Source organism: Oreochromis aureus, linkage group 7 (genome assembly GCF_013358895.1).
Source record: "Oreochromis aureus strain Israel breed Guangdong linkage group 7, ZZ_aureus, whole genome shotgun sequence".
NCBI classification, from domain to species: Eukaryota; Metazoa; Chordata; class Actinopteri; order Cichliformes; family Cichlidae; genus Oreochromis; species Oreochromis aureus.
Window position 1 is genome coordinate 15464526 of NC_052948.1, and position 23472 is coordinate 15487997.

At 38.4% G+C, this 23472-nt stretch overlaps 2 protein-coding genes across 3 annotated transcripts; both read right to left on the minus strand.

Annotated features, from left to right (window-relative positions):
- Nucleotides 1-272: 272 nt before the first annotated feature.
- Nucleotides 273-10126, minus strand: clpxb (caseinolytic mitochondrial matrix peptidase chaperone subunit Xb). Of its 2 annotated transcripts, XM_031748088.2 has the most exons (15): nt 9801-10125; nt 9250-9325; nt 8518-8678; nt 8294-8408; nt 6428-6582; nt 6149-6308; nt 5320-5361; nt 4523-4699; nt 4249-4413; nt 3223-3311; nt 2789-2953; nt 2389-2688; nt 1941-2033; nt 1746-1852; nt 273-1623 (listed from the first exon to the last, which is right to left on the minus strand). In XM_031748088.2, exons 2-15 carry the CDS (start codon nt 9302-9304, stop codon nt 1533-1535), a joined length of 1875 nt encoding a protein of 624 aa, XP_031603948.1. In that variant the 5' UTR covers nt 9305-9325; nt 9801-10125; the 3' UTR covers nt 273-1532. The 2 variants fall into 2 exon arrangements, with proteins under 2 accessions (XP_031603948.1, XP_031603949.1); XM_031748089.2 differs by lacking the exon at nt 5320-5361 and having other exon boundaries at nt 1485-1623; nt 9801-10126.
- Nucleotides 10127-10384: 258 nt separating this feature from the next.
- LOC116326741 lies at nt 10385-22832 on the minus strand. The gene is made up of 27 exons (XM_031748144.2): nt 22322-22832; nt 21522-21573; nt 21401-21418; nt 21250-21312; nt 19328-19429; nt 18569-18640; nt 18371-18475; nt 18191-18262; nt 16534-16626; nt 16370-16447; nt 15998-16084; nt 15817-15906; nt 15133-15171; nt 14966-15043; nt 14795-14869; nt 14453-14545; nt 14283-14363; nt 13905-13994; nt 13728-13820; nt 13571-13645; nt 13401-13490; nt 13224-13304; nt 12537-12617; nt 12287-12355; nt 12058-12183; nt 11820-11967; nt 10385-11729 (listed from the first exon to the last, which is right to left on the minus strand). The coding sequence occupies exons 1-27, from the start codon at nt 22640-22642 to the stop codon at nt 11267-11269; spliced, it is 2835 nt and encodes a 944-aa protein (XP_031604004.1). The 5' UTR covers nt 22643-22832; the 3' UTR covers nt 10385-11266.
- Nucleotides 22833-23472: the final 640 nt, after the last annotated feature.

Consider the following 23472-nt stretch of genomic DNA (forward strand, 5'->3'; position numbering starts at 1 on the left):
CAGCAGATTGTATCATTTTCCACCTGTATTCAAGGCCACATTAAAGACTTCGTACGGACACTTTGTGACTTTCCTGTGTACTAGGAGGAGGATTATGGAAATGCTGAGGTATCAGGAAACAAAGCACAGCATGATACTTTCCAGAGATTAGCTGATTACATAAAGGTGACAGCCTAACAGTGCATCGCAACATTGTGATGTCTGTTGCATTCATTTATTTTAAGGTTTTATCACACCTCAAACTTAAATGAGAATGAAAGAACAATTAAAAATTTGTACAGAGATATACATTTTATTTGTACACTTTAAACAATCACAATAAATTTAAGATTCACAAAATTTTGGGGGTGGGGGGTACAGGTTCTGTAACAGACCTCTGAAAACTTTAGTAAAATAAAATGAAGCTTCAAGCAAAGGGGGGAACAAATCTAGTTTAATCTAGTTTGAAAGCACAAACAGCATTTTAAAGAGCACAGCAGCATGGTTCAGTCAGAGCATTTAAGTAGAGGCTTGATTACAGACGTGTACTGAAGTACCATTTAGTAACAGGATATTACATCACTAAAGGTAAGGTGAGGAAAATAAAAAAATATCCGTGCAGCTCTGAGGGGTGTTTGACAAAGCAGGTTTGGAGGGGCAGCCAGCATTAACGGGAAAGAGAGCATCTGAACACGGTTCAGTTTTTATAAAACAAAACTTCAGAAGCTATTTCACTGATACTTCAAAAGTGACCCAGCTAGCCAGCTTTGTGAAACAGCCCTCTGTGAGACAGAGGTCTCTAAGTAAACACTTATACATTCCCTAAAAAGTGTGCTAAAGGAGAAAGCCAAAAACTGAAAATAACCATTCTGGCTGTTTAAAAGGTCACCATTGTGTCTCACCTGCTGTAATTAGTGTGCTGGTGCATTATACCTCACAATATGTTCTAATAATTAGAGGTCATGTCATACAAACTGCTTACAAATGCTACCTAAGCAGTGTCCCTAAACATTTACAGCTGATTTCACTGTGAGCACCATTATTACAATGGTGGTAAAGGAAAAAGAAAACATCAAAAATATTGATGTGCTCATGGAATATGATGCCCTGATGAGGCATCAGCTAACATGTTAACATCATATCGGGTCTTTCTCAGCATCCCATGTTTGCAAGTGTACAGTATGATCCCATAATTTCCATTTGCTTCCCTTACCATTATAGCCCCTCACTACAAAAAGGAAAAACAAACTAGCTACAAATACTTCCATGAATAAAATTTCATTATCTTTATATAGATAAAATGTTAACAATCCCCAGAGATTGAAATATTTTAAGGTCCACCTTGTCAGTGCACCACTATAGAATCTACATCTGATGCACAGGACCCAAGGCTGTTACACTCTCTTAACTTCATCACAAAAACCCTCCCCCCACCAGTGTCCACAGCTTATTCGTCAGGGGCTTTAATAAAAGAGTTGGTACCAAACTTGGTATCCAAAAGGTTCATTGTGATCTAATGATTTGCGACAGCATGGCCTTTAGGGTAAAATGGTTCAGTTGTTAGCAGCGTCTGCCTGCCGAGGCCAGTTGTCCTCCTCGATGCCAGAGTCGTATTCCTCTTCTGCCGAATCCTTGGCAGGAGTTCTGAAATTCAAATAAAGGATGCAGGTTGAGTTTCAGTTACTGAGTCGCTGTGTACTCTGTCTAAGAAAACTGATCTGTAGCATGACCCATCTACCCCCGACACTGTGAGGAGAGGTACTGACCTGACATATCTGGGTTGGGATTTTCCCTGGACAACATCTTTGTCCAGTTCAACAGCCATGATGTCAGAGTGGGGCACCTCAAACATGGGCTCAAGGAGGAGTTTTTCCTGTGCGTGAAGACAAGTTTTCACTTTACACCACACAAGAACAAAAAATAAAAATGAAAGTTTGGCACTTTGTGTAAGAATCACATACCATGATGGATCTGAGGCCACGAGCTCCAGTTTTCCTCTCCAAAGCCATTCTTGCTATTGCCCTCAAGGCATCCTGAGTCACATTGAGATCACACTGAAACAAAAGATATTGACCATTTAATTTTAATTCTAAAAATCAAGTCATTTAACTCACAAACACAAATGTATTATTATGTTTCTGTACATCTGATCTAACAAAAGAAATAGAGGCCGTGTTTAGAGAGACATGAGTTTTTGGTACCAGTGAAACAAGAAAGTACATGCATCAGATTACTTTCTGGAAAGTGTTTGTATTATAAATAAAACGAGTGTGTGCAGATATTTGAGAGGACAATGCTGTATTTTGACTCAAGAAAACCCTACTGGGCAAACACAGCAGCCCAAATATGAGAATGTCTACCCCCACCACCCACACAGCGCTGCAGCAACTACAATATTAGAACTCTTACTTTGTCCATGCTGAACAGAGCCTGGTACTGGGGCACTACAGCATTGCGTGGTTCAGTCAAGATCCGGACAAGCGTGTCTTCATCCAAGCTGTGCAGAGGAACGATAACGGGAAGACGGCCAACAAACTCTGGGATCATTCCAAACTCAATTAGATCCCTGGCCTCGACGTGCTTCAGCAGCCTGTCCTTCTCCTCGATCTCTGCTACGGTGTCTGTCTCACCGCTGGTGTTTGCCAGATCTGCAGCAGCGGCTGCACGGCGCCCTTTCCCCAGGTTAGAGGGAGTTCCAAAACCCAAATACTGGACAGACATGAAACACAAGGAGCATTTTAGAGGCAGGAATAACAAACAGGCTGAACACCTGCTGGCGTGCAATACGTCTGAGCCTTGTCAAGGTTACCTTTTCATTCTTTCTTCTGCTAATGATTCTGTCAAGTCCATTAAAGGCACCAGATGCAACAAAGAGTATGTTTGTTGTGTCAACCTGCACCGTTTCTCCTCTCAGTTTCCTGGAGTTTTTCTCAGGAACATTGACAACTGTACCCTCCAGAAGTTTAAGTAAACCCTGACAGAGCAGAAAAAGTGATTGTAAGTCTCAGTTGACCAATACAGACAATAACAAACAGAAAACCGCAAGGTCACAAATGTAAACAAAATCTGTCTGTGTTCGGACAAAACAAACAAAAAATCTCAAAACATCCACCTGGACTGTGCTAAAACTTTAACAAGGAGGAATAAATCAAACATATGAGCTCTAAATTAAATAAAAGTATAATCAAAAAATAATTTGTTGCAGCCTTTAAACAAACTGCTGCATAAAGTTTGCACACTAACCTGCTGAACTCCCTCACCACCCACATCTCTCAGCTGATGGATTCCAGGAACACTGCCAATCTTGTCAACCTCATCCAGAAACACAATACCTGCACATGAAACAGGAGAACAAAGCTTAATGTCTTACCAAGACACTGCCTGAGACACTTTTTGTCTTTGATGAGCTTCCTGTGGATGACTGCTTAGTATTTTCTTCCAATTTCACGCTTTCTGGTGCATACACCTCACCAGTATTCATGCTGAAAGCTTGTAAACATGCAGTGCAGAGTACAGTGCACGTGTAGGCTAACCTGTTAATTTAATCTGAAATCCAATTAATTTAAACCTGTTCCTCTTCTTGTCAGTATATCGAACATGGTAAAGCCATAAACACATTCTTTAGTATAGTAAAGGATGCAACATGAAAAAAGCATTCTAGTTTTTAGATGTGTTGTAGCAGAGTAACTCAGTAATGTATATGAAAATGAAGCAGTATTAATCTTCTCAATGATTAAGCTTCACAAAGTGGTTTTCCATACAAGAGTCCTATGGTACCGTTTTAATTTGTTTATACTCTAATCTTATCTACTCCCAGTCCTATAATCTAATTACTAGTGAGTTTTGGTGTCGCAGTTTAGGCCTTGTTTTATAAAATACCACTGAGATTGCTTTCTTTAGGGTCACCATAAATCAATCTGTTCAACAATCAGGTTCATTACTTTGTAAAACAATGGCTTGTATGGTAAACCAAACATCCTGACATTCAAATATTTGCTCATTAATCTTACACTTGTCTTAATTTTTAATCTTAAGTAATGATTTGAGACTTCCTATATCAAATGAAATATTATTATTAATTGCATGTTAACATTAAAGAAACAGTTGGATGGATGTGAGGGGGAGGAACGAGATTATGTTTGTGTTAGATACTGCTGGTGCTTGCTGCTTGTGCTCAGTGTTTTCAAAACAGGCAGTTTCTTACTTAGTAAACATACGTATCATTCTGACACTGGAAACTCTTTCTGTAAATAAAGTCCCTCTGCCCACCTTGCTGTGCTTTTTCCACTGAGTAGTTGGCATCTTGCAGGAGTTTGGCAATAACCGACTCGATGTCCTCTCCCACGTATCCAGCTTGAGTTAGTGTGGTGCAGTCGCAAATTGCAAATGGAACATCCAGACAACGTGCCAGTGTCTGCGCCAACAATGTCTTTCCTGTGAAAATTTATGTGAATCATAAAATTGTCTGGGGAAGGACATAATACAAACACATTGCACAGTGTATCTGACAGAATCGACTTAAAAGTATTACAAACCAACTTACCTGAACCAGTTGGACCAAGCAGAATAATGTTGCTCTTCTCCAGTTTAATCTCAGTGTGTGTAGAGTCCAGGACTTCCCCACCTCTCCTCTCCTGAGGTGCCTGTTGGCTCGCCTGCTGCTGCATGGACGCCCCGAGAGCATTTCCATGAGGGCTGATTCCTGCAATCTGCAGCAGCTCTGCAACAACAAGCCAAGCAAAGAGGACACTTCATTACTAAAAAGAACTGTAAAAACTCTGTTTCATAAATCACTAAAAATGCAATGTAATGCATTCCTTTGACTCACTGTTAGACAAACATGCCATTCACTGATCATGAATGTGACCATTTGTGTATAGTAACAGTTTCCAAGCAAGGGCTAAAAATACACACACCCTGTTCAGTGTCACTGTGAGTTACTGAGGACAGCTGGACTAAAATTAGCAAACGGCTGAAAGTCGGTCAAAGGTCAACTTCACCTGCTTGTCTGGTCTGTCAGTCATTGATGGGTGTAATTTTACTGGTTCAATTTCTCTTTATTTTATACAAAAGGTCACTGTTACAAACTGTAAATATACCCTATTATCTGATGTTAACAAAATTCCTTAATCATTTTAGTTCAAAGTTCATAATTTTTTAAACTGGGCACGGCCATAAATACATTAAAAAAATGTAATCGCTCTGAAAAAGGTAAAACAAACCTTTGACTGTCACAGCGGTCTGTACACTTTGGCATTTGTGCAACTTAAAAACAACAAACTGCTGATTAAGTGACTTCAAAAGTGATAAAAGATAACAGCGAGTAGGACAGTCACTTACTTGTGAACCTGTATTCATCCTCTCGTCTTCTCATCTCTAGCTCTACAGGGAGAGGGTGAAAGTGCTTAAATCAATATTATTATTAACACTAATGCCGATATATTACCATTATAACATTATCAATGCAGTCGCTGAAAAAGAGCTTTATGAAATCATATGATAAATATTGAACAAATGCCAAATAATACAGATTATAATTTCAGGCCACAGCTGTAACCTCTCTAAGGTTATTTGTAAGGACGTTTCAAGAGTAACCGTTGATACTCTTAACATGCAAATATTAAAACTAAATTGTTTTCAATGTGGCAAACTTTAAAGTCTGCTTATTTATTTTGGCATTTGGCATGAACACATTTCAAAGTGAAAACTTGCGTGATCATATTTTGTTAATTTATTACCAGCTTATTTAAATGAGCTTTGCTTTTAGGAGATACTGTTGCTGTGTCCAAATTCATCTTAGAATTCACTAATTCTCTACTCCATGTTTGAAAGACATTCAGCACAGAGTATTTTCACTTTGAGGTTTAGTTTTGAAATCATGAAAAATAATCTGCTGCATTCATTTTTTTAAAAGTTTCATATTACATTTCAGCTCTTGTTCATTTATGGATCATTTGTCTGGTGTTAAATGAAGACTAGAATTTCACCCAAAAATGTGACTAATCTCAGCACTATCTACCAATACCGAAAAGGGAGTTTTATAAGCTTTTTTTTTTTTTTAAAGATCAAATCAGGTGTCGTTTCCATCAGACACTAATGGCTGATATTATTTGAAACAAATCCTTAGATGCAGAATGATGCAGTGTCTACAGAAAAGACTGCTACTGACCACGAGGTGTTAAAGATGGCTGTTTTTCCACCTCCACCTGCTGTCGGCTCCCAGAGGGGATGTTATTGTAGATGCGCTTATAGTGATTATACACAGCAACTGCCAACACTTTTTTTGCATAGGACTGGCCAACCACATACTTGTCAAGATAGGCATATATCTGGGAAGGAAAAAAAAAAAAAAAAATTATCCTTCACAACAGGAGAAAAATACAATCAAATTCCCAATCGAATGTTAAAAGCTTGTTTTGACAAATTGCTTCCTGCTTCAGTTTCTTACCTTCTTTGGAGGTGGAGGAGGTTTCTGAGCAAATGCCAGTTTCACTGCCTCCGCAGCAGATTCTGGCTCTTTGTTTAGCCCTTTCTTAGAGTCCGTTTCAGACAGCACCACGAAGAAGTGATGACATTTCTCACATTTGACAAATCGTGTTGATGCTACAAAAAAAACACCACATACAGTGTTAGAAACATTTTTAAACCAAGCTGAAGCAATTTTTAAAGACACTTCAACATAAACTTGTGCATTAATCCCACTGATGCTGAAACCTAAAATAAATATGGAATAAGTGTAAAACTGCACCTTATTATGTTTTTGATCCTTCATTGTTTTGAATACTGTTCAGCTTTGATTACCAATAAAAGTCAAAGTCAACACATGCTCATTTAGGGTCCAGTTAGGCTACAGGCTTAGGAAAATAAACTCCCCAATAACCTCATCAGAGATTTCCTGTAGCTGCTAATTTTCATTTCCTCTGTAAGCTATAGATCGTTCATGAATATTTCTGAGATTTGTTGACTGACTAATGTGGTGTGGACCACCCACCCCTAGACAACAGAAAAAGTTCAACATTACCTGCATTTGTTTGTCTTATTGTGAAATAATGAAAACCCAGATATCGATTTTTCTGAGGCCTTTGTTTATAAAGACCTTTATAACCTGCAACTCAAGTTTTATCTTCCTAACTGGAACACCTGACTCTCAGTAGCTGTCAGAGAAGTAATTCATTCATGGCCCCAACTGTAAATGACTACTTTGTGTAAAGTTTTACATTAACCAAGTCAAAGTGTGTTGCAACTGTAATTGTTTTATGATAATAATTAGACCACATTTTACAAATAATCAATGCTGAAATCCTGATGATTTCAAAGCCCCCCCACTCAATATTGTACAGGAATAACAAGTAATGTAGAGAAAATAATTTGACACATGTGATGCCTAGCCCAGCCTCTGGTATGATGGATTTATTTTTCCACAGAGAATGCCTTTGTGGGAAAAACAGACTGTGTGCATACAAGCTTTTATTTTTGGTTTGTGTTTTAATTTGAGCATCAAAACAAACTTCCACCTTTTCCCTGTGGTCTATAAGAGGACAGACTGTTAAACAGCTCACAAATTGTACATTACAAACCACTTCTCTGTCTGAAAGTGTATTGTAGATTTAGATTGCCAAGATAAAAATTAATAAAACAGATGCAGCTGATGTAAATGTGTTTTTTACTTGATAGTACTCACTATGATTGGCCGATTTAAAGTCAGAAAGTCGTAAAAACAAATATACCTGTGTTCAAGATGTTTCTCACACATCCAACAATCCTAACAGCCCTTCTTGGTTTAAAGCTATGAGTCAAAATGTTTATGTGGCACCACAAAATCTAAAACATTCCTGAGACAGCAATAAAACCGACATTACACAGTTTATATCCACATCTTTATTTTGACAAGCTGTGCCAGGAAAATACTTGAAGTGGTGGTTTGTGGTGCACTATTCATCTCCTGTGTTTACACTAGTGTTTATAGTTATTTCCACGCACAAAGGTCTGTGTCACAGAGAAATACGAAAGTTGACTAAATCATGAATTTAAGTGACGTCTAATCCATAATCCATCTTTTTTTCTCCCTGCTCATCATCCATGTTGAGAGGAATCCAGTAACAGCAGCCATTTATTCCAGCAATGATAATACCATGTATTTATTTATGATCAGTTTGTTTACTTTGGTTTGTTTTTTAACTACTGGTAAACAACAACTTTATATCTTAAGAAAACATCTGTGACACAAACATTTCCACAACTGACACAACATCACATGACATTCAACAGTTAGATCATTTGTAAATAATTGTTGAAGAGTAATGTGTGTACTCACATACGAAGGTCTCTACATGTGTGCAGGGGTCCCCACATTTAGGGCAGCGTAGCTGGCTTCCACCCTTACCCGATCCTCCGGAGCCAGACATTCTCTTCCCCTCACTGAGGCTCTTCTGTGTAAAAACAACTGTGTTAGCACGTGTTAAATTAAAGTATTATCATCCTTTGCTTTAACTAGGTTGTGTACATCCACATTTGCAAAATGTTGCAAATAAAGATTACCTTTCCACCATCACTTCCACCATCCTTGGTTGTCCCATCTTTAGAGCCATAACAGACAGAGGTCTCTGAAAACGACCTCACACGTACCCGAGGAGGCAAATGAGTTTCCCGAAATCCGTGACGACTCAGAAAAAACAACTGAATCCGAGAGCATGACAGTCCTGTTTTTAAAAAAAAAAAGAAAAAAGAAAAGACCAACATCCTTTTAGTTTTCAATTAGGCTTCATCTGTGTCTGGGAAATGGGAAAATAAAGGTTAAAAGTAAAACATTTTTTTTTTTAGAAACGTTTAAAGATTTAAAAGGGCATTTTAACAACATGTGTAATACTACATATTATAATCATAAAATACCATAATACCAAAGACCATATTTCTATTTCATGTATATTATTAAGAGCAGCACTTCACGATCTGTGGCAAGAAGTGTATTTACATGGGGTAAAATCGCTCCATATGTTTTTGTTGTTGTTTGTCATGAAATCATATGTATTGTTGGTCTAAAATCTGAAATACGAAAACGTAGGTGATGTAACAACATTGTCCTAACTTTAGCTTCTAAACTGTCATGAATTACCTTTTCACCTCCTGTTGACGTTAGCTACAGAACTGTCATAACAAACGGTAATCTAGGTCAGCTGGGGCCCTGATTCCACAAGTTGAAGCAAATAGCTCAATGTCATGCAGCTTAACGCAGCTGTAGGGCAGGGAGTGTGTGCGTCTTCCCTTTCGTACCTCTGTTAGCAGTGTTTAGGAACAACCTGGCAGCCGAAGCACATGGACAGGACATCTTTTCTTCTGTCTCAAACTCCTTAAACAAACAAAAAAGTGTCAAGTTAGCATCGTACAGCTAACAGACTGCGCTGAATAAGACAGGCCGGTTTAACGCCTCAATACTCCAACGTCACAGTTAGCATTAGCACAGCAGCTCGTTGACGAGACTAGATAGTCGCCACTACAGTCTAAATATTTACACTGTACACCACACGAAAATGTGTTGGTATTTTAAGCTACCATGCAATGCTAATGCTATAAAGGTACCTTGTATGAACACTGTATCTAGTTAGCTTACGTAAATAGGTAACTGTTAGCTTCGCATGCTAGGCCTTAACCAAATTCACTAAGCATTTTCTTCAAGAGGAAACGACAAGCAGCCGACGCTGCAGAGCTAGTAGGCAGAGTGACTCCTAAGAAAAACAAATTTGCAGGTATCGTTGCCAGCTTATTTAAAACGACTAACTACGAACCACAAAGCAACGTTTAACTAGTTTTCCAGTTTTACTCACAGTGCGTGTTGAAAGCAGTCGCGTCTTGACAGCCCCTCTCTGAAACACAAATTTGCTAAATCACTAAATCTTCTGCACGTTTGTTACAGCTAGAAAGGTCAGAGTGTCATGCTAATGCCACAGTGCCTGTTACATGGACTGAAAAGGGTCAACTTCTTTAGACCGTTATTTCACAGGTGTGACACGAACTAAAGTGATGTAACGCCTGCTGTTATGAACTAGGTTAGGTTGGTTACCCGGCTAGCGAACTAGCCTTCCCCAAAGGAAGCGATAGAAACAGTGTGCAGGGTGTCAGCAGCATGGTGGATTCATTCGTGCCAGCGCATTCAACACCCATCCAGATATTTTGAGATCTGCTCAAACTTGGCACGATTCGTGGTGCGTTCATGACAACATCGTAATATGCAATGTTAACAAAGATATTGTGAAATTAAGTTGCGTTTGGTAGTTATGGGACATAACACATCTAGCATTGTAACCTGTTAACAGTCGTTTCAGTCACACTTTGTTATTTGATAGGCTCAGTTCAGATTCAGTATGCATTATTATCTAGAAGTTTAACAAAGCCTTGGTACTCATGAGAGGTAGTTTGACATTTTAATGCATGTAACTTTAAACAAAGAAAGAAATGAAGAATACTCTCAGAAATATGGGCTATAGGTTTGACATCACTTGTGTTAACATAACACTCAAGACTGCCTCTCCTGTCTACATTGAATTCACAAATGCTCACCAAAATTAAACAACAGAAGTTCTGAACAAACATTACCTGATTTAATGGTTCTTAGTTTATACTGCAACATTTGTATGGTAATTAAGGCAGTTCTGAAAGCAAAAGGAGGTCCAGCCCGGTACTAGCAAAGTGTACCTAAAAATTAGCCAATGAGTGTATGTGTAAGGTTACAACTTTTCTCCCAGTCAGTTGTACAAAGTAAGACATGCAAACAAAAACTACTCATATAAATGTACACTGAAAGTCTGATTTCAAATGTCTCAACCCAGCCGCAGAGTTAGCTGTTCCAGTGTGTCATCTCTTCAGGCTCCTGGACAAAACTTGGATTGTGAGCTTCTGCCGTCCACCACCACCTGTACACCACCTTCATGTATTCAGATAGCTTTGTCACATCCACATACTCATTAAGGCAGGCTCTCGAGAGAAGTGAAAAATGCTAAACATCATGTTGACACAGCAGAACCTGATTATTTTTAAAGAGGTCTCACACACCTTTTATTTGACCGGATTATAAGACTTTCAGTACAGAAGTCGGTCTACAGAAAAATACAAAAATATACGTTGCTATGAATACTATTGGTCTTTGGTTTTTGGTTGTTTTTTACAAACTAAACTGAAAAGCACACAAAAAGAAAAATTGCGCAATTATTTACCTGTATATTGTGACAAAACTAAACCATACAATGCTTTGTGAATCCAACTGCATGATGTCATAGAGTTTGATTATTTATTTTTAGGTCTTTTTGAATTTAACTCTGCAGGTATTCACACTTTTGTTGTCCCACACGTACAAAAGCTTTTTGTTGGGATAGTACGACAGCATAGCCAAGATTCCATTACCTGATCTTATATCAAAACCTGCATCCACAGGACTCTCTTTCTTTAAATCATAGGCATATGTCACCCTTCTGTCTTTGTCATCTGTAAAATACAGCACCCCACACACAATGAAAGCATTTCCTGCTTTAGCCGTTGGGTAGTTGGTGTTTATGACAGACTCTATAGAGAATGTGTCATCGTTGAGCTTTGCGACCAGTGTGCTGTCATCTGCGTTTGAGGCAAAGATGACCCACAGTCCACTTTCATCCACAGCAAACTTGAAGTATGTCTTTGAGTTTCGAAAAAGATAATTCAGGTTGTGATATCTGGTGTCTGGCATGGTCAGAATCTGCGTTATCTTCTTTTTCAGACCAAATCTGTAAAAATTAAAAATATTGACCATTAAATAAATGTTGGAAGCATCAAACGCCTCAAGACAGGTGCAGATGTTTACTACAAGCACTTACTTTATAAGTCTGTTTTTTCCACCGTTGTGGTAGTAAAATGATCCTTTATAAACAACATGGCCACACCCCTGGTAGAACCTCTTGGTGTCTGTAGTGTTTTTAGGGTTTTGCAGCGTTGAAAGGTTGTGATACTCCTGCAAATGTCGACCTGGTGACAAAAGTTTTCGCATTAAATCCAATCAAATAACTCTCAAAAGTCTGTTATGAAGTGAGAATTCATGGATGTTGTGTAAGTCACCTGAAAAATGATCGGCCAGCCAGTACCGATCTTCATCCAGCTGCGACGCGTCTGACATCCAGGCTCCATAGGTGCTTTCCATTTCAGTGGGCTTCTCTGAGCATTTTATGCTTTTAATAATACACTCTAAACAAAAAAAACACACACACTTTTGTATTTCAGTAAACTATACAGTAGAAGATAATTAGATAATGGCATGATTTGAAGCTCAATTTAGCAAGTCTCTAACCACTTTCTGTTGATTTGTCACCGGTGGTCACACTGATCTTATTATCAGACCAGAGCTTATTTGAAGAATCTGAAAAAAAAAATGAAAGATTATGTTTAATGTAAATATTTATGTTGTTTGAGTCATAGCAAGTGATCATTACTTTGTATTTTTGTGTGAGGTGACTATAAATTATCAATACTATTTTTTATTGAGCCTTGCAACAAAGTGAAGTGTCAGTATTGAGGTGGGACACGTGGCCATTTCTCACCAGTTGTCATGGGTTTATCGTTGACGTTTCCACTGTTATTGAAAGTGTCTCTGTTTTTATCCAGTTCTTCAGAAAGTGAACCTTTAAATTGGAAAAAAAATGAAAGAGTGTATAGAGATTCTAATGATGTTATAGTTTAAAAAACACCATATTAGGCACAACCTACTGGCACTGTGATAGGCCCTCTTTTTCCTTCACGCCTTTGGAGGGGCATAGATTCAACAAGGTGTTGTAAACAACACTCAGAGATTTTGGTCCATATTGATATGATAGCAACACACAGTTGCTGCAAATTTGTCAGCTGCATATCCATAATATGAACCTCCCACCCAACATATCCCAGTCGTGCTCCATTGGAAAGAGTTCTGGTGAATGTGGAGCCCATTTGAGTCATGTCAATTAACCAGTTTGCTAGAAGCAGCCATTCAGAAGATGTGTACACTGTGGTCATAAGCACATGGACATGATCAGCAATAATACTCGGGTAGGCCGTGGTGTTTAATGATGTTCAACTCGTACTAAGGGGCCCAAAGATCCATGCTGTCACATGGTGTTTACATAAATTTCTAACCATACCATCCAAATGTTCCAGCAAAAATCAAGACTCCAATATAAATAGCATGAAATATTCCATATAAATAAATAACGCTATGAGAGTAACGTTCATAACGAGTGTGTTAGTCTTACCTCTAAATCGTGTCACTGGTGCCTCTGTAGCATTTCGTTTAGCAACATTGAAGGCAACATCTTTATCAGCTGATTTTAGCTCTAGAAAACAAAGTAGAGTGCTTACTCTCTTGTTTTTTTTCCTCCTTTTTTCATATATTTAGACTTCGGTTTATCTCTAGTGTCTTAATGTTTTACCAGGTTCTACTGTTTTGTCTGCATCCTTTTTAGAACCAGGAACAGTAAAAGCATCTCTGGTGTTTTCAGCTGTATGTGGTGTTGGTGTTACTGTAGATACAAAGATATGAATGAGTTAGTCCACATATAAACAGTATAACCATAATCAGATCCAGTGTGGCAGTTTTTACCTGCTATTGTGCTTGTTTTAATGATGGTTCTCCTGCCATTAAATGTATCACTCTTTATGTTGGGATCATGTGGGGCTGCAGAGTGAAATTGCAACCACGTTCAGAACTTTTATTATGAAAGAAGTAACTTAACCATTCAAAGCAGATGATTTCCTACCTATTAATACTCTTACTGGCCCCTCTGTGACATTTGCAGTGTCGGTATCATTCCAGGAGCCCTGGCTGTCATTTTGATCCAAATTTAAGGACTCTGGAAAATTTAAAGAAAAAAAAAATGCCTTTAGCATTTTCTCTGTATATAGTCAAACTGAGGTTTGTCTCATTTGAGGTTTACCAAGTTCTGTTGTTGCATCTGAAAGTTTCTCAGAGTCAGAAACATTCAAAGCACCTCTGGAGTTTTCTGCTGAATGTTCTGTTGGTGATTCTACAAAAAGAAAGAAAACTTTTACTAGAAGAGCTGGCACACCAACTAGAATCAACCAGTCCTTATAAGCTTGAGCTTCCTGTCACTGAATGTAAAAGGTTAAGATATTTAAGGTTTAGCTAAATATTGAACCTTGAGTCAGCATAGCTCCTGATTTTATCAGCAGCTCGGGCACCATTTTGGATATTTATTCAGGATTAGAGTGAAATGATTAAGTTCAGCAATTTGTTATTAATAATATCCAAAGTAAAAGAGGATATTTCATAATCCAAAGCAATGATTTCATACCTGTTGACATCATTACTGGTCCTTTAGTTTCTGTATCATTCAAGGTCCCCTGGCTTTCATCCTCATCAAATGTTACTGGTTCTATGATATTAAAAAATAAGTATTAGGTTGAATTTTGTTTTTTAATATATTCAAACTTAGGTTTGCCTTTGCAGTCTTTGTCGATTTACCTGTTTTCACTTTCATGCCCAGATGTTTCTCAGATTCAGAGACATTCAAAGCATCTGTGGTGGTTTTCTGAAGAGGATACACTGTTGGTGATTCTTCAGGAAGAAACACAAGATGTAACTACAGTTTCTGCTGCACACATTAGATTTGTATACAAGTAATATTTAAAAATTGGTTTCTCACTCCTGGTTAAATTTCTCCCACTGTTCATGAGATAAAAAATAAAAACCCTAAACTACATATTTTCATATTTAATGATGTTTAAGAGATAAAGCTCTTACCACCCCAAAACATTTACTACAGAAACATAAAACATCATTGAACTTTAAACACCGTGAATTTACCCGTTTTCAGGGTTGCTTTAATGAAAGTTTTGCTGCCATTAGAGGAGTCACTATTTATATCTGCATCAGGTGGAGCTGTGAAGACAACAAAGTTCAACACTTCTTCTTTGCATACCAAGCACAACAAGAGGAGGACGTGCAGTTAATAATTCAAAGCACAAGACTTATTACCTGGTAATAATTGTACTGGTCCATTTGTAACATTTTCAGTGTTGGTATCATTAAAGTTGTGCATAAATGGTTTTGTGTCTAGAGAAATTAAAATGTTGTCATTAATTAGTCCTGGTGAATTTTTTGTGTTTGTGTCAGAAGTTTCTCGGGGTTAGAAATGTTCATACCTCCTCTGGTGTTTGCAGCTGGACGATCTGTTGGTGATTCTTCAGAAAAAAAGAGAAGTTGGTGCACACATTAGAAAAATTATATATTTGAATAGTTAATTGCTTCAATTTGGAGCTCAAATTCATACTCTGCTGCAAATATTTTAAACAGTTTCCCATTCTTAGGAAAAATTTAACTTGCATTTTAGTTTTATCCCAAAATTGGGAAAATCTTTTTTCATAGAATTTAAAATCAAGTTAAACACAGCAGACATGATTAAGTAGCTTAAATAAATAGAGCTCAGTAACATAGAATACAGTATGATCAAATTAGGATTAAAAACAAGTTTTAAAAAACAATCTGAAAGCAAATGAAGTAAATAAGTATGGATTAAAAATATGAAATGATAATATAATACTATATAACTAAGGTAAGTATTCAAAGACGTCTAAAAGATATTAGTACACAGTCTGTTAGTCAGTTTTAACGTCAGCTTGTGAACGATTGTGAGCGAGTAATGTATCTGCAGCCAGTAAAACTAATCAAACCAATTATGAGCCTATACACTTAGAACAGGAGCATTTTAAAAACACACCTGTTTTTACTGTTGTTAAATGCAGCACTGTTTAGATCTCCATCACTGGGGCCTATACAGTGAAAGCACTTCCAAAGAGACAAAAAGAGGATGTTTTAGAGTTTAATACCTGTTAATTTTCCTGCTGCCTTTGTGATGACTTCGGGGTCTGTAAGAATCGCTGTGCTGTAGCTGTAATCTTCATAAAACGGTGAATGCTCTAGAATGTTTTGGGGGGGGGGTTTAAACTGTGGGGTTTAAATACATTTTTCATATATTCAAATTTAGGTTTTATGGTCTTGATCATTTACCTGATTCTGTCTTATTGTCCAGTTTCTCAGAGTCAGAGACATTCAAAGCATCTATGAAGTTTTCAGCTGGATGTGCTGTTGGTGATTCTGCAGAAGGAACGTAGAAGATGTCACTGGACGATTGGACACACACTTTACCATAATCGTAGAAGAAACTTGCTGGTTTATTTCAAACAGCAAACAATCTTTATGGCATATCGTGTGTAATTTAAAATCACATAATTCAACAGTTTTAGTGTTTCCAGTTATTAGGTGATAGTAAATGTCTAGTTTGTAGAAATCTATATGAATTTGTTAACATTAGTTATAAAACATTCAGCCGTCTCTTAAATATCTTAGCAGAGACACTCCGACACTCAAATGGTTTCTTACCAGCTTTCAAATATGTGTCTAATGGTTCCTCAGAGAGAGCATTTCTAGCATCATGAGGCTCACCTGGTGTCGGTAACACTGTGGAATTAAAGAGGAAATCCAATACAATGAGTATAGTGGGAAATAAAGATTTGCTTGTACAATGAATGAGTATAAATATTAACCTGCTAATAAATTCATTGGTGCTTCTGTAACATTTTCTGGATTGATTTCAGTCACGTTGTCACTTTGGTAATCTGGGTGAGGTGATACCCACTCTGCAGAAAAGAAACATGATCAGCATAACCATAAATGTTTTATATGAATCCAGATACAGTATTATACTGTATATGTGGCCAAAGTTTCAAATCCTTTTGAGCCAAAATGGAAATGAGCATAAAAGATCCCATTTGAGGCTTAATTGAGAGGGAAATGCAATTATTCAACCATTTTTATTTGTGTTCTGAAGTGATGTGGCATTACTGAGAGCACACACATATGGGCTCAAAATGTGGTCATAAATATTTTGTACTTGTAAATCAGTTTTGTACTTGTAAATCAGGATTTGTATGTGTAAAAAGAATTTGTGCGTGCGTAAAAAAGATTTGTATGTGTAAAAAGATTTGTGTGTGGACTCAGCCAAAAAAACCCCTGCAAGTTACAAGTACGAATTTTGACCCTATTTTTCTTCCTGTCATCTGATTGGTCAATGTCATGTCAATCACAAATGTAACAATCCAATCAGAGAACAGATGGGTTTGGCTGTCGGAGGGGCACTTTTTTGAACTGCAGGTCCTTGGGTAATACAGTTTGAAGCTGGAGGATCTCTATATAAATATCCGATAGCAGCTAGGTCCCCTTACTTTCAGCAGCTGTTGAAAGGATAAAGTTGTGGTATATCAGTGGTTAGAAATACCATTATTACTTTAGGATTAGTTTAACACAAAGTCAGGGCTGACCCGGGACCATTGCTGTGTGAGTCACAGTGCGCAGCATAAAGGTCCTTTCACATCGGACGCAGGATGTGCTGCTAATGCTAACTGCTAACTAAAAGCAAAGGATCCAGAATTTGTTGCGCTGGCTGCTGAGCTCTGTGGGTTTTTGCAGCAGCTCTACCTGTACTAGATGCACCTGCTCCTTGTCGTTCCTATCTCTGACTTTATGTCCTCTACAACAGTTTCTGGTTTTTTTGCTAGTTCTTGAAATGTTCAATAAAAACATGTATGCTAATGCATAACGAAGAAAGCTTTGTAATGAAGACTGTCATTTCCAAAACACTGCCCCCCCCCCCGCGGTCCGCAGCGCTGTTGAAAAGGCTGTGGAAGTCCCTGTATTAAGCACGTAGACCTGTGACACAAAAATCACCAAACTCAGACGACCACAGACTGTTTTCCTTCGTGGTGATGAAGGAAAACGCTGGGTTGGCATGTAAAAGGGCATTTATTCCCTTCAAGGACCTGCAGTTCAAAAAAGTGCCCCTCCGACAGCCAAACCCATCTGTTCTCTGATTGGATTGTTACATTTGTGATTGACATGACATTGACCAATCAGATGACAGGAAGAAAAATAGGGTCAAAATTCGTACTTGTAACTTGCAGGTGTTTTTTTGGCTAAGTCCACACACAAATCTTTTTTACACATACAAATCTTTTTTACACATACAAATCTTTTTTACGCACACACAAATCTTTTTTACACATACAAATCTTTTTTACGCACGCACAAATTCTTTTTACACATACAAATCCTGATTTACAAGTACAAAACTGATTTACAAGTACAAAATATTTATGACCACATTTTGAGCCCATACACACACAGCATACTCTGACATTTTCTTACCACTTTCCACTGTAGTAACAGTAACATTTCTGAAGGAGTCGCTGTTGTTGCCTAAGGCTACACTCAGCAGGCCTGGAGGATAAAAGGAGACATTTACAATTCTGCAGCATTTTCAGTTGTGACACAAAAAACAAATGATCGTGGCTACGCTCACTGTCATTATAGTTTAGCACTTCTTACCTGCTGATGATTGGGACCTCTCGCCTGCTGGGACCTCTGTGACATTTTCTTTTTTGGTATCATTGAAGGCGTCTTGGCTGTGGTTTGGATAAAAAGAACCAAAATCTAGGAAATAAAAGATGTTGAGTTTGATGCTCTTTCTTAGTCAAATATTAGTCTGCCAAACAAGACTCCTTATCGCTCACAGTGGTAACTAACCTAATTTTATATTTGTGCCACTAACATTCAAAACATTAGTGGTGTTATCAGCTGGACGTGGTGTCGGTGATTCTGTGAAGAAAAAAAAGGGACATAAATTGCTACCCTTATCTTAGAGCAATTAAAAAGCACACACCATCCATCTACCCATACAGACATACATATATACTTGGCAACTTGTTGTTTTCTATGTTGCTTCATTAGCTTCTAATTTTAACCCTGTGAGGTCTAAGTCATCATCAGTGATCACCCTGACTCTGACTCTAGCCCAGCTCTAACCCTAAACAATCAGAAGATGGATGAATGAATGGATGGTTGTCGATCAGGCTAATGGACACCTCTATGACCAGTGTGTCGGGAACTTATCTTTAAGGTCAGCATGCCTGAAACAAATCCAGACATTTAAAGAGTTTAAATTAAAATCTAAAAAACAGTCTTAAATCTTGTTTCTGTAGGAGAATGGCTCCTGTGATTTTAAAATCTTGGCATTAATCATGCCTTTGACCAGTCTGATTTGTGAGGAGAGACGGGAAAAGATTTAACTTTGTGGTAAAACAACTAAAACTGTGTATGTTACACTGCTTAATATCATGGTGGACAAACAAGTGATTTTTAACTACTACTAATCAAATATACAGTGAACAAAAGCAACTAAACACTCTTCAGGTCAGCCAACACTGTTGTTTTTGAATGATCACTCAGTTTTCTTATCATGTTTGCGGTCCTTGGTCCTCTGGTTTATTGTGGCATTATTCCTACCTCTCCATGCGTGAATTTGACGAATACTTCCTTCAGTAATCTTGTTTTTCACGTCAGTGGAACAACAGGCGGAGCAGGGTGGACCAGGTGGACCAGGAAGACCTTTATGTTCACAGATGATTAGAAATATGATGTGCAAAACAGACCTAACTACAATACTGCTAACATAGACTCTTTAAGATTAAACCAATTATATTTACATAGTGAAAAGTCAAAACATAAATCATCTCAGACTGTTTTTACATTGTAAGGCCTGGGCCACACTTATGGAGAGCACCCATCAGCCTTGACTGGTTGGGTTAAAGGGAGAGAGGAGAAAATAGGTCAAGGAGACAATTAAAACAAAGGAGGTTGGCTGAGTCAGAAACATTCAGCTCCAGAGCCAGAGACTTCTGCTGAAAGCACAGGGAGTTAATGGCATGCAATGTTTGTGGCCCTTTGATCTAAGTGATGGTTCAGGGTCACCTGATTCAGCCCTAACTACAGACTTTATCAAAAAGAACCGTTTTAAAACTAATCTTGAAAGTAGAGATGGTGTCTGCCTCACAAGCCCAAACTGGGAGCTGGTTTCAAAGGAGAGCAGCATGATATCTGATGGCTCTGCCTCCCACTGAAATGCTGAAAATGTGAGGATCAGAAGTAAGTCTGCCCTCTAGTGCTATCTACATAATATGGCACCATGAGCTCTATAACGTGTCAGAGTGCGATTGAGCAGGATTGTAATTCAGTTCTAGATTTAACGGGAAACTAATGAAAAGACGTTATTATTACAGAAATATCACCTCTCTCTCTACTCCCTGTAAGTACTCTTACTGCAGAGTTTTAGACCAGCTGCATCCTGTTATAAGGTATAAGGTAAGTACAGGAATCTGGCACAGAAGTAACAAAAACAATAAAAGAACAAGGAATGCCGTGATGTGGGCTACTCTATTAATTGTTGATATATAACTGTTTTACCCTTAATAATGACTTGTGATGCCTCAAATGTATTCAATTCAGTTAAATTTAATTTTTATACCATTAAATCACAACAACCAACAACCGCAATCGAGGTGATATAAGCAAGCACTTGGGGACAGTGGGAAAGAAAAACGACCTTTTAACAGGAAGCCAGGCTCGGGGAGTGGCAGCCATCTGTCATAACTGGTTGGGGAGTGAGTGGAGGGAGACAGGACACAAGACACAATAAAGGTGTGTTTTTTTGATGGAAATTAGAACACTGGGTTTTTCAGGTAGCTCTAGTGAGCTGTATGGGCAGAGATCACCCTCATTAACCTGTGATGCACACCCAGTTATTTTGTTCTGGAAGCAGGCCTGAAAAATGAGAAAAGCTACTCAGCTCAGAAAAGAGAAGTAAGGATTAGCCCTACTGAGCATATGTTTCGCACATCACAAAAAGACTGAAGAGTTGAAGGAAGGAAAAGGAACCAATAACAGTTAACAGTGTGGCAAAACACAAGTCTGTTAAGGTAATGTCAGGCTCCTTGAGTATTCATCAAGAGCTTCATGTTAGTTCAAAAACCTAAATCTTTTCTAAATCTCAGTGAGTTTAAGCCATGCAGAGTTGTTAAAACAATACAGTGAATGAGTGAAAGTTAAAAAAAAAAAAAACTTTGCCCACACTGCGATTTTCAGTTTCAAAACAACAAAAATACTATAATTTGGGCTAATCAGTGCTAATCAGCGCAGCAAACACTTATCCCACTGCAGTAAACAGCTATGTGGCAGCTAAATACAAGTTTCTTGCAGACAGTGAGTGGGATGCTCGTGTTGTGCAATCACAGCAGGAACAATAAAAGACTGTTTGAAATGCATGAGAAGCTTCTGTTCTCCAAATGTTTGTTTGTTTTTTTCATACAGCTTTTCGCTGAATGGGAGAGGAGATGGGTTCTCAGATTTCTTAGACATATAAAAGTTCTCACCTTTTCTTCCTCGTCTCCCCTCTGGCCCCGGTGGACCCGCTGGTCCAGGTGAACCGGGTTCACCTGACAGAACAAAAACACTTTGTAATGCAGTTGGAATTTAGCATAATTTGAGTAAATTTACTCAGTAAATTAAAATTTCAGTTTTTACCTGGCGGTCCAGGTGGGCCTGGAAAGGAAAAAACAGTTCACATATTTAAAAAAAAACAACAACTAAGGGCAGTAAATATGCAAATGAAAACTGTGGAGATGCATGTTTTTATGACGTGCACCTGTTAAACAAATTCCTTTGGAGCTCCTGCACATGTCTGTGAAGGCTTTGACCTGAAAACAGAAAAAGACAGGCATGAGGAAAGTTTTGATTTAGGTGTAAGTTAACCACATATAGGGCCATTTTAAGTAGGCCCTGTTAACACAGAAAGCACAGGGTGTTTTCTAAAGGTCTATATTTTAATCTTTTGCCATGTTCAGCAAAACCGGTTGTGTCACACCTAAAAATGTAACAGTGTTTACTCCCAAAATCCAGCAAAAGAATCATTCTCGTTAACAGAGCTGAAGCAGTTAGATTATAACAACAACAACTAAAATCCCTAAAATTTTCTCACTCCAGCTTCTTAAATCTCTGCTGTTTTTTTAATCTTTAGGCTTTAGATGAAACAAACTGAAAGTGAAGAGTAATTGATAATGAAAACAATGTGCAGACCCGGCTCCCTCACAAAGTATACAGTAGCACGGCTTTGAAGAAATGCCAGTTTGTAGTGGAAGAAAGTGGAGCCGAGGGAGGAGCAGTCACACTCCACTGCACAAAGTACTTTTCCAGGAAGCACTCAAAAACAGAAATTTGTTAATGGCTACAACAGACTCCTGGATTCCTTGGATTGCAAGGAGATGCCTCACATAATCGTATTAAAGATGACAGCAAACTCTTGAAAAATAAAAAATTCCTCCTCTCTTCGGTTTCATAATATATATTCAGAGATTCATAACTCAGTTTTTGTCATAATAGAGCAAACAACATGTAGCATTAGTATTCACAGTCCTACAGAAACATCCAAGCATGCTGGTGTCTTACAGGAACCATAGAGTATGTCATGAGCATCAGCATATCCTTCTGATCTTGGCTTTGCGTTGGATCTTCTTCCTGGTTTCTCCTGCGGCGGTGGAGCTTCCTGAACTCTCGGGCCTCTCCGGGGTCGATGGGCAGGATTCCCGCCCGCAACCTGCAGCTCTCTGTCAGCTCCTGCAGCTGGGACTCCAGCCTAAACAGCTCGTCTGCCAACTCTTTCTGCCGAAACAGCAGAAACACTAAACCTGCCGTGCTCAGGAGCAGCAGCACGCACATCCCCACCAGCAACACTTTCCACATGGGAGAAACGCCACTTCCCTCTTTCATGTTTGTGCCCCGTTCCTTGGTCCTCTGCTGCACAGTGATCCGGGCTGTGTAATTCAGAAGCACATACAGCACATTTCTGAACACCTGCCAGCAGATGACACGTCAGAGAGAAACCACAGTAGAGCTGTTGGAGAGGAATAAACATGTCAAAATCTGCCTGGAACTACAGAGAGAGAGAGACACGTGATGCATTGCATAATAACAAACATCTGCAAGACTGTTGAAATCTGTAGGCTTGCATGATTTAAATGCAGCTAATGGACATATTTCCAGAATGACACAGACAGCGCAGGGCTTCCCATCATTCTGGTGCCTCTTTTCTTCAGCATTTTCACTAGCCTGTCCTACTCAAAATTACATGGAAGTGGAATAAATAAGCTGGGAACAAGGGACACATTGTTGGGATCTACAAAAGAACTTTCAGAGAGCTTTCAGCAAATGTCTGCGAGTGTGCGGATGTACGTGCGTGGGTGTCAGAATATCCTTTTTATGAAAGGGTTTTGTTTTTTTCTATTCATTGCAATATGAATTTCAAAATTGAAAGTTTCATAAATAGGCAACGTTACATATTTTTTTCCACTTGTATTGATTTGATGCTTTTTTTGGTGGGTGGGGGGAAGAGGTCAGTGTAGCTTCTATTGCTAATTTCAGAGCAAGACCAACACATCCACCCCTAGATGTGTGGCCAGTATCTTTAAACAGGGCATACCAGCTATTCACAGGTACCAAGCATGAAAGCCAGCTCATTCACAAAACCTTTCCATGAACAGTGTTTTTTCTTTTCAAGTTTGCAACTATGGTTTCTTACACTGGACTAACTAACATGCAAT